Below are 11,902 nucleotides of genomic sequence, written 5' to 3'. Positions count from 1 at the left end.
CGGATATCCCGTGCATACAGAAAATTAACTTATTGAGCATAATATAGCCTCCTATACATACTGTAAGTGCAGTGTAGTATAGCAGTAGCATATGCTTTTGCGAACACAGGCTCTGTTTTTATGTTAAAGATGGTGTTAAAGGCCCAGTGAAGTGCCTTGAAACATGCAGCCTTATTCCATGTGCTGATGTAACAGAAAGACAGGGCGGGACACATCGAACAGCTCCTCCCCTTTAAAAAAAAAATAGCCAATAGTGTTTCGTTTATATCACAGCTCGGCCAGAGCCATTGAGCTCGACAAAGCAGTATTTGCTAGCCTGGGAAAACCCAGACAAACTTCCGGCAAATTTAGATTTGCTCTGCAAGTAGTCTGGCAAAGAGCTCATTCAAGCCGATTTCTAATCCGTCCAAATCGCGGCACCAATCAGAAACGTTTAGGCGGGCTTTACACGATGACGATCGCTCTGATTGGTTTTAGGTCTATCCAATTGCGCCCAGAGGCATTTGAGCGACGTCCGTTGGTGACGCCCCTTTGGAAATGAGTTATTAATGAAGCTTTGCCAGACCATAACTTAGTTACTACTGAGAATGGTCTGGTTTTAACCAGGCTAAGTATTAGCAGTATTTATATCACAGCTTGGCAAGCAGCCATTGAGCGTGACAAAGCTCAGCAGTATTTGCTTCTAATCAAACTGTTTCTCCTCCTATCTCCTCCATACCGCTTTAAAATATAGCATTCGGTGTAGAATTCACAAGGGTCCGGCGAGTCCAATACCTTTTCTGGTCTGCGCCGACTCGCACATATGATCCGCTCTGTACTATCGTGTCTCTGGACTGGACCAGACTGTGTGTGCGCTGCTAATGTGAAACCAGACTTCATTCGCCCCAATGGAAAGCATATTTACCAGGGTTCCCACGGGTCCTTGAAATCCTTGAAAGTTTGTGAATCTGAAAAAAAAAAAAAAAAAGTCAAGGCCCTGGAAAGTTTTTGAAAATAAACATGCATAGATATAAATCCTTGAAAGTGCTTGAATTTAGTTTGTGCAAGAAGTTTTCTGGGAAAAATTCCATATACCCTCCGGTTTGCTAATGTTATTTCGCCAACACTTCGTGGCCATGCATACTAGCTTGCTTTATTTACGTTAGTTACGCGCATTTACGTGTTGTGCTAAGTGTTTCCCGTGTGAGGTACTTTGCCATGATGTTCACATGCGCAAAACTGTAACAATGTATCTTACAAGGTAACACAATGTAACCTTGCTCTCACTTGAAATGTGTCCCCACATTAAGTCCTTGAATTTAAGGGTATTGGACCTGGAAAGTCCTTGAAAGGTCCTTGAATTTGAAGTTAACCAAGGTGCAGGAACCTGTCTGAATAGTTCCCTATCCCCTATATAGTGCACTATGTGCCATTCACCAAATAGAAAACAGTAAAAGTGACTGATTTCAGCTGCAGCTTCAGCGTTTATCTGGGGGCGGGACGCTTCTAGATTTGATTGGACAGAAAATCTGATGAGAAGCTGAAGTGTAGAGTAATGTCATCAAAATCATTGATCCGTATAGGCGGAAGTGAGAGACTTTACGTTTCGAATGCTTATATCTTATAAATGAGAATTTTGTCATTGTTTTGAAGCTGTCAAGATTTTGGGTTTGTTCTTGTCATGTTTCTGTGTCTAGTCATGCTTCATGTCTGTCATGTGATTCCCTGTTTGTCATGTGATCCTGCCATGTGTCTTGTCATTTGTTAATTGTCTGTTCATTGTTCACAGGTGTCCCTTGTCTTGTCATTAGTCTATGTATTTAAGCCCTCATGTTTGCCATGTGTCTTTGTCAAGTATTGTTTCCTGTAGTAGACCACTGTTTGGGTTTGGTCATGTCTTGATTTTTTGATTTTTCGATTTTTCATGCCACGCCATGTTTTTGTTTCATGTTTGGTTATGTTTATAATATATGGAAGCTTGTTTCCACCACAGAAAAAAAAAAAAATTTATCTCACAATTGTGAGTTTACATCTCGCAATTCTGACTTTATTTCTCCCAATTGCGACTTTATTTCTCAGAATTGCGACTATTTCTCACAATTGCGACTTTATTTCTCACTATTCTGACTTGATATCTCGCAATTGTGAGAAAAAAAGTCAGAATTGTGAGAGAAAAAGTCAGAATTGTGAGAGGAAAAAGTCGCTATTATTATTTTTATTTTTTTCTGTGGTGGAAACAAGCTTCCATAATAATAAACTGCACTTGGGTTCACATTTACACTTGGCTCCAGTGGATCATTACAGGAGCACACTAGCTTATAGATAACCGTAAGGCTAACATATTCATACTAAAAGCCCAAAAACTTCCATTTTGATTTCATGGGGACTTTAATATTTTTTTTACTTTATTGTTTTCTTGTCCATTTCTTGAATTGTATGCGTGCATGTTTCCAGACAAAATGCATGTTCTCGTCATATTTATTAAACATTTTATTTTATTCTATTCTCATTCTGTGGACTGTATAGTTTCATTGGTTTGGCACAGCTGTTTTCTAATAATCTAAAATGGTTTCATTTGATAACATTAGTTAACATAGACTAACAATGAAAAATAAAGCATCTGTTCTTAGTTCATGTTCATCATTTACTAAAATACATCAAAAGCTTCATCAAGGACCAACTTCCCCCGACCAGCCATAAGTCATCCTCACCTCAGAATCCAGTATTAGCCGCTGAAATGACCTCTGTGTTCATTCATTTTACAAAGACAATTACCTCATCATTTCCTGAATACACTGAAGTGAAGTCTGTGATCTGAAGACATCTTATGTGTTATTAATAGAGGAGGTCAGTGAAGCCCAGACTCAGGGCCATTACACAGGCTAAGAGGAACTTAATTGTTTCCTGAGTGTCTGGATCTTGGTCTGCAAGAGAAAGGTAATTAAATCTCCTCCTCCATTATGAACATTTCATTGTTGACGGGGGTCTTAATTAAGGGGGTTAATTATGAGCTCTGACAGGGGTCGTCTCGCTCCATGACGGAGGCCTTTGTCATCTTTATCTTGGTCAGTCTACCTTCCTCATTCAAGCACAAGAAGAACAGAGTCATTTACAGTGAAAGAGATCAGTAACTGAAGTGCTTTATGTGAAGATAAAAGAAGGCTTCTCATAAAAACACGCTACACAAAAGAAATTACACAGTGCAAATCCAGAAAGACATCATTCACAAGTTGCCAAAAAATACAGAAATATTAATGAGTTAAGAAATACAGAGGTAAGAGTCAATATTTTCCATGTTTATGCATTTACATTCTTTTTTACATATTCTATATTATAAGTACATTTATAAACGGACACAAAAAGGATGTTTAAATGAGTTATTATACATAGAAATATGGCCATTGAAAAAAAAAACATATTCAAGATAAATGACATGAAAAATAATATTTACTTTTTTTTTACATTTTAAATACTATAGATATATTTTACACATGGACACAAAGTTCTTATAAAAATGGTAAATATAGCCTATATGAATATGTATGTACTCTGTGTGTGTGTGTGTGTGTGTGTGTGTGTGTATATACATACATATATATATATATATATATATATATATATATATATATATATATATATATATATATACAGTGCCCTCCACAATTATTGAACCCCCTGGTAAATATGATCAAAATTGGCTGTAAAAAATAAATCTGCATCGATTATCCTTGTGATCTTTCATTCAAAAAATGTGCAAAATTCTAACCTTTCATTGAAGTAAAAGAATTGAAAGTGGGGGGAAATCACATTATGAAATAAATGTTTTTCTTCAAAACACGTTGGCCACAATTATTGAAACCCTTTTATTAAATACTTTTTGCAATCTCCTTTTGCCAAGATAACAGCTCTGAGTCTTCTCCTATAATGCCTGATGAGTTTGGAGAATAACTGACAAGAGATCAGCGATCATTCCTTCATACAGAATCTCTCCAGATCCTTCAGATTCCCAGATCCATGTTGGTGCTTCTTCTCTTCAGTTCAGCCCACTCATCAGGTCAGGGGACTGAGACGGTCATGGCAGAAGCTTCATTTTGTGCTCCACAACAAATTTTTGTTTTGATTTTGATGTTTGTTTTGGATCGTTGTCCTGATGGAAGATCCAACCACGGCCCATTATAAGATTTCTAGCAGAAGGCGTCAGGTTTTGATTTTTTATCTGTTGATATTTGATAGAATCCACAATGCCATGTATCTGAACAAGAAGTCCAGGACCTCCAGCAGAAAAATATGCCCACAACATTAAAGATCCAGTGGTATATTAAATTGTACACATGGGGTACTTTTTAGCCTTGTGTTCACCAAACCCATCTAGTGTGTTTGCTGCCAAAAAGCTCTGTTTTAGTCTCATCTGACCACAGAACCCTGTGTTGTTTGAAGATCCAGTCGTGTCTGACAATTAAATTTGCTGGAATTTGTTTTTGGAGGAGCGAGGAGGTTTTTTTTAAACCCTCCCAAACAACATGTGGGGATGTAGGGGTTGTTTGATAAATTTTTTTTTAGGCTTTCTGACCCTAAGACTCAACTAATCTCTGCAATTCTCCATCTGTGATCCTTGGAGAGTCTTTGGCCACTCAAACTTTCATACTCGCCGTGCATTAAGACAGTATAGACACACGTCCTTTTCCTGGCAGATTCATAACATCTTTAGTTGGTTATAACTTCTTAATTATTGCCCTGATGGTCAAAATGGGGATTTTCAATTCTTTAGCTATTGTCTTACAGCCACTTTCTAGTTTGTGATGCTCAACAATCTTTTGCTACGCATCAGAACTGTATTCTGTGGTTTTACTCATTGTGATGGATGATTAAGGGAATTTGGCCTTTGTGTTTCCTCATATTTAAACTCCTGTGAAACACGAAGTCATAGCTGGACAGTTTCATGTTCCTAGTCACCCTGGTGTACTAAAAAAGGTAAATATTAATGGGAATATACTTCAGAGATATTTTACTCGTAAAAAATTCTAGGGGTTTCAATAATTGTGGCCAACATGTTTTGGAGAAAAACATTTATTTCATAATGTGATTTCCCCCCACTTTCAATTCTTTTACTTCAATGAAAGGTTAGAATTTTGCACATTTTTTGAATGAAAGATCACAAGGATAATCAATGCAGATTTATTTTTTACAGCCAATTTTGATCATATTTACCAGGGGGTTCAATAATTGTGGAGGGCACTGTATATATATATACAGTATATATATATACACACACACACACACACATACATATATATATATATATACACATACATATATATATATATATACACATTCAATATATATTATCTTAAAAGTAATATCTCATAACATTTTAATCCATTTAAAATGATCTTTTAAAAAATATATATTTAGACTTTTTAATGGAAAACAGTGCAAAATAGAATTTAAAAGTAGAATTTTCTGCATTGTTTGCAGGTGTTTTTACTCCTTTTTATTATGTTTTGGTCATTAATATTTCCAACACAGAAGTAGTGACAACTGTTGTATTCTTTAAAAACATAAATAGCATGATATGCATTTGGGTGTCAGCTCATTACGTTAATTCTTTAAACTTGACTTCTCTGGTTAAAATTATAAACAGAATGATCCTGAGAATGAAAAACAAAACAATTGAAAAATGTAATAATTGCTCACCTTATTTGACTTTACTTCAGTCATTTTGATTTAATATTTTGTCAAATGCATTGTAAGTTTAGTTCCTTTTAACATTTATTTTGGGTACAAATATTTTGTGATCTGGAATCATCTAGTCAAAGTCATATTTTATTTTACAACAACATAGTAATTTATCATAACTGCCCTGAATTATAAATATTTCCACATGAGCATTTCCACTCACTCACTCACTCACTCACTCACTCACTCACTCACTCACTCACTCACTCTCTCTCTCTCTCTCTCTCTCTCTCTCTCTCTCTCTCTCTCTCTCTCTCTCTCTCTCTCTCAGGATCTTGTTTTGTATTTGTAAGGCAGCAAAACCACACCATAAAATATGTGGTTTATTACTCATTACTGGGTCACTGCGAGTCAATGGACGTGTTTGTAAAACACACCAATATTACACAACATCAGCTGGCTACAAACACACCATTATACTTCCATACCTCACTTCATTTTAATAAAGCCTCCTATAGCTTTTATGGCCCTTTTAATTACGTCTATTTGTCTTCCTGTTCCCATGAGCCATGAGCAGGGATGCAGTCTGTTTCAGCAAATGCAAGACATGGACCATAAAACTCATTCACCAAAATATAAAAGCCATTTTTATGCAAGTGGTTTTATATTAGTCTCATATTCTCTGACGAGAAATATAATACAGAAAAAAACGACATTTTATTCAGGTCCATTTTTTATCATTTTAATGCTGATGAAAGAAGTCTCTAATGCCAATAAATGCTGCATTTACTTGATCAAAGACGCAGTAAAAACTCTGTAATTCTGTGAAATATTACAAGAATTTAGAAGAACTGTTTTCTATTATATATATATATATTTTTTTTTTACTGTAATTTCTGTGATGCAAGGCTGAATTTTCAGTCATTACTCCAGTCTTTACTGTCACATGATCCTTCAGAAATCATTATAATGCTGATTTGCTGCTCAAGAAACATTTATCAATGTTGAGAGCAGTTGTGTAGCTTAATATTTTTTGTGGAAAGCACAAAGCATTTTTAGGATTCTTTTATTGAAAAAAGAGACAGCACTTATTTGAAATCAAAATCTTTTGTAACATTATAAATGACTTTCACTTTCGATCAGCTGAATGCATGCTAAAATTACTAACTTTTCAAAACAATAAATGCATATCTTTTTAACGGTGAAACTCTTATCTAGGATTTTGTTGGTTGAGCAGTCAAATCCAAAGTCAGATCTACTAGTCCGAAATTCCCTTTTATCCTTTGAAAGCATAGAAGCACACAGACACCTACATCTGTGTCGCTTTAAAAGCGCCAGAAAGCAGTCAATGGCAAATTGTTAGCATGCTCAATCCAGTAAACAGTGTCGCATCAGCAATTTTAAAAGTTGATGGGTCATTTACTACAGATGGGATTCCCTGAACAGAAACAAGAACCTAATGGGCTTTAACCAACTAACTGCGGGCGACAGCAGACCAAGGAAACAAACACACCCATTAGACAAAACACCTTTTATTGTCATTCACAAGTCAGCACACGCACTTTCTGGCGTCTTCGGCAAAACAACGTTCCGAGGATAACGACACACAAAATTCCAGCTGCGACCACCAAAACAGTAATGAGCACCAACTCGGTGGAGTACTCTGGAGAAAGAAGGGAAAGGAGTGAGGGTTATGACATGGATGCAGGACACAGACAAAACTACTGTTCTTTTTATCTTTCCGTTCAAAGAATCCTAAAATAAATTCATATTAAGCGGCACAACTGTTTGAAACATGGATAAGAAATGTTTCTTGAGCAGCAAATCATCATATTAGAATGATTTCTGAAGGATCATGTGACACTGAAGACTGGAGTAATGATGCTGAATATTCAGTTTTGATCACAGGAATAAATCAGAGACTTTTCAAATATTTCACAATTGTACCAACAAAAAAACTGCTTGCATTTTGTGGCCACTGTATGCTAAATCCATCATATCAGTCAAGTCAACAATCACCTGCATCTTTTGATGGCTCTTGATAAGACTCTTGAATTTGCAGTAAAGTCTCGTTCTCCGTTGGTCTCGGCTGCTGGACTAAAATCGGTCCAATAGTAGCCTCATCTTCCAACGTGGAATCTTAAAATGCAAAAAAGATGGAAATAACATTCACATTGCACAGCAGTAGTTTATAGCTTTCCAAATATATCTGAATGGATTTAAGTGGATACCATCAGTGTCCAGACTTCTGGCCTTCCTCATGGCACAGCTGGTGTCACAACAGCCACACACCTGATCGTCTCCGTCTGCAGCAGTCCAGCTGTTAGGACACACGGGGAAAAACTCATTGGACGTTTAATGGAGACTCCTGAAATTGCCTCCGACATTACTTCACCCATACCTGTTTGTTTCATGAACAAATGAGCAGGCCTTGTGCGTCATATCAATGGGACTGGATTTTGTAGTAGCCTTTAAATGACAGGTGATGTAGATCTGGGAGAGAAAAACAAAATACAAAACTCAGTCTGATTAATTCAGATTAACAAACAGCTGATCTAGATCAAGTGTGAATGGAACAAACTGTAGGCTACACTCTCAGAAGCAAAAGTGCAATACTTTAAGGGGTACAACAGCTTGTCACTAGCCGCGTTTCCATTGCCCTTCAAATTGCGCAAATTGAAACTGCGAATTGAAAATACGCCCAATGGAAACACGTCCATTTCACAAAAACTCCCATTTATCGCAAAAAAAAAAAGTTTACGCTCGCATGAGGTGGTTTTTCAGGCAATTCGAAAAAGAAATATTTCGCAAAACTGCAATGGAAACAGTTTTTGCGCATTTACAGGTCACGTGTAGATTTTACCCGTGACAAACTGTTGTAACCCTTTGCACATTTTTATGATGGTGTACAGTAATGGACTCACCAATCCACGGGAATCTTCCTTAAATCTGAATGCCTCTATCTGAAACTGTAACTTGTCATCCTGAATCCTGGGCATGAACCTGGATCTGGAATTCGTCAGCTTGGCATCCAACATGCACCTAAAGATTTTACATTATAAAGCAACAATGGCGCAATAGTAAAGCGTTCAACAGGTGTGTCTAAAACAGTCGCTCACCCGCTGTTCTCGATGAACGTGTAGACGGAGTTTGCTTCTCCGCTGGGGCTCAAAGTAGCAGCGCAGCTTTCCACAAACACCCGCAGGGGGACGTGATTGGCACGGACCACTGAGGCTTCCAGGTTTATGAAATCTCCCAGAAAGTAGGCGTTAGAGGGTCGCTCATTCCTCCAGTCATCTGTAGGACAGGTTAAGGCCGTACGATTAAGGCATTCAGGTTAAGAACTAACACAATGCTAAAAGACCACTTACCACTCATGATCTTAAGGGAAAAGTGTAGGTATTCTTCGCCAGCTCTTGCGGCAGCAAAGGGAATCCAAGTGGGATGCAATGAATTACTACTTACATTGTGTTTCCTGAAAGATACAAGAAAATGTACAGCATGTGGAGAACCAAAGAAAGTATGAGAACTATATGTGACCCTGGATCATAAAACCAGTCACAAGTCGCACGGGTATATTTGTGGCAATAGCCAACAATACATTGTATGGGTCAAAATTATCGATTTTTCTTTTATGCCAAAAATCATTAGGATATTAAGTAAAGATAATGTTCCATCAAGATATTTCGTAAATTTCCTACCGTAAAAATCTAAAACATTTATTTTTGTGAGTGAATGCAGCACAGTCGCGAACATAGATGGACAACTTTAAAAGGCGATTTTCCCAGTGTTTCGATTTTTTTTCACCCTCAGTTTCCAGATGTGCAAATAGTTGAATCTCGGACAAATATTGTCATATCCTAACAAACCATACATCAATGGAAATCTTATTTTCTCTGCTTTCAGATGATGCATAAAGCTCAATTTCCGAAAATTGACACGCGTGACTGGTTTTGTTGTCCAGGGGCACATATGACTTAAATTGTAAAATGAGGAGGTTAAAAATGAATGTGAAGTAAAAGTGAATAGATTAAACATTTGAGACAGAGAAAAAAAGGCCTATTATGAGCTCATTTCCAAACCTATTCTCAAAATCTTAATTTGTTCTGTATGTTTGTATGCTGTCATTAGCTCTTGTAGATTTAAAGAGGTTTACCTTGGGTAGATGCAGTGAATTGCAACCCTAGCTTCATTGGTCTTCACAATGGGTGTGTTTGGAAGAGGTGAAGGTGAATACACCAGAATAAAGGAATAAACAAGTGAATCTTCAGTCATCTGAAAAGAAAAAAATGGTCCACATAAATACATATTAATTTTATTCATACAAAAAAAATGAAATGATAAAAAAAAGAAAAAAAAAAGAAAAGAAAAAAAGAAATAAATGTTAATAAAAACAAGACACGATTTAAAAAATAAAATATAGAAGAGGAAAGGATGAAAAGAAATACAAAATAAGATATGATAAATGCTCAATTAAAAAAATAATTTATATAATCTTTTATTACATTATATATAAAATTAATAAAACAAAATACATTTAAAATATAAACATACAAAGACAATAATAATAACATGGCTAAATAAATAATAAAAAAAAAAATAGTCAACCACTATCCCAATCACATAATTAAAATATTACACATTTAGCTTTTTCATGTGGCCATGTTGAGGTCAATGCAAAAATGAAAACACCCAAAGAGCATCTTGTCTAATATGTTACAAAAATCCTTAAGTCTCTAATAGCCAGATTACACAACTAAAACAGAAGCAAACAGCTAGAGCACCAACACTCAGGACATACAGTACCGTTAGTGTGCTTCCACACTCTTGTAGAGCTGATTCAAAGGCAACAATCCTGGCATAGTCATCAAATCCAACAGATGGACAACCACCCAGCGTCAGATCAGAAGGGTTGATGAACTGATTGTTTCCCAAGAAATCTTGCTTCACCTCCACTTTGACAGAGACCTCGCCACAATGAACCTCCACAGAGTTTGCTGGCTCTGGCGCTTTGGGTTCGAAATCTGGCTCCATAACCACCACCTCATCATGGATGTCAGGAAAGAGGTTAGGACCTGGAATGGGCTTCTGGAGTCCCTGTTGGGTTTGTGAGAAAGTTTCAGCCTTTTGCTCAGGTTTTATCAGTCCAAAATTCACTTGGCTTCGCAAAGGCATGCTAGGATGAAGGGGCACGGGTGCGTAGTTGGTTCTCTGAGATTGTGCTTGCATTAGTCGCTCTTGCGATGAAGGTCCCATCAATGCTGGGTCAGGTCTCCAAGGAGCCACAGGTGAAGGTCCCCTGGATTCAAGAAGGTTTTGAAACATGTTGGATGCAAAGCCTACCGCACTTTGATCAGTTTGTGCAGGCCCTTGTGCTGGCATTGGATATCTGAAGACATCATTTTGACGTGAACCCTGATCGAAAGATTGTTCCCATGCATTCAATTGTTCAGCACAGCACATTAATCCACATGAAACTGTAAATATAAAATCAATAACCACTGAACTTCTTCCCATTGTTTGTCTCTCAATATATTCCACTGAGTTCTCACGGGATATCAGTCTTTAATGTTGATTGGTAGGAAAGGTCAAGTTCAGATTTGACTCCGCCCTTTTAAATTTCCCTCCAGCCCATGCTAATCAAAAAAGTTCCGTTCTACTGCTGACAACTTCACACACATTTCACAACAGGCTTGTTCGACTTGAACCGGCGCTGCACAGACCGATCGGTGAATGACTTCAAAGTACCGCGAGAGCGAATAGAAAGTAGACGGCTCCTTATGCTTTTGAATTGCTCTCGCGGTACTTTGATGTCATAAACTGATCGGTCTGTGCAGCGCCGGTTCGAGTCGAACAAGCCTATTGTTAATACTTTCAACTGTTGATACTTTGAAATGTATTTAAAACTATATTTAACGATTGTCATCATTATGGAAAAAAGAAATGGTTTCATAAGAAAACATTGACTCAAAGATAGCCTATGTAATATATATGAGAATTTGTATTAATATTAAAATAGAATGAACATAATTAGAAAAGGATACTTTTATACTTAAATAAGGAAATAAGATTCATTTATTTCAAATATAGACATATATTTATATTTTTGAACTGTAAAACATGGGGTTTCACCAGTAGCCTAAATGTATTTAAAATATATCTTATATCTTATATATAAATATGATGTTTACCTTGTAAAAAAAGAAGAAGCTATTTTTATACTTATATAGCCTAAAGAAATTAGGCT

The 11,902-nt window shown here is 36.7% G+C and overlaps 1 protein-coding gene across 1 annotated transcript; it reads right to left on the bottom strand.

Moving 5' to 3' along the window:
• Positions 1-7,098: 7,098 nt before the first annotated feature.
• LOC308687682 (zona pellucida sperm-binding protein 3-like) lies at positions 7,099-11,406 on the bottom strand. Its single transcript, XM_081360391.1, has 9 exons — positions 10,462-11,406; positions 9,812-9,930; positions 9,027-9,130; positions 8,775-8,952; positions 8,580-8,697; positions 8,057-8,148; positions 7,887-7,975; positions 7,675-7,794; positions 7,099-7,318 (listed from the first exon to the last, which is right to left on the bottom strand). The coding sequence occupies exons 1-9, from the start codon at positions 11,170-11,172 to the stop codon at positions 7,194-7,196; spliced, it is 1,656 nt and encodes a 551-aa protein (XP_081216517.1). The 5' UTR covers positions 11,173-11,406; the 3' UTR covers positions 7,099-7,193.
• Positions 11,407-11,902: the final 496 nt, after the last annotated feature.

The sequence above is a fragment of the Scardinius erythrophthalmus genome, assembly GCF_964197995.2.
Source record: "Scardinius erythrophthalmus genome assembly, chromosome: 3".
Taxonomy (NCBI): Eukaryota; Metazoa; Chordata; class Actinopteri; order Cypriniformes; family Leuciscidae; genus Scardinius; species Scardinius erythrophthalmus.
Note: the sequence above shows the minus strand (reverse complement) of the source record. Positions and strands in the feature narration are given on the sequence as shown.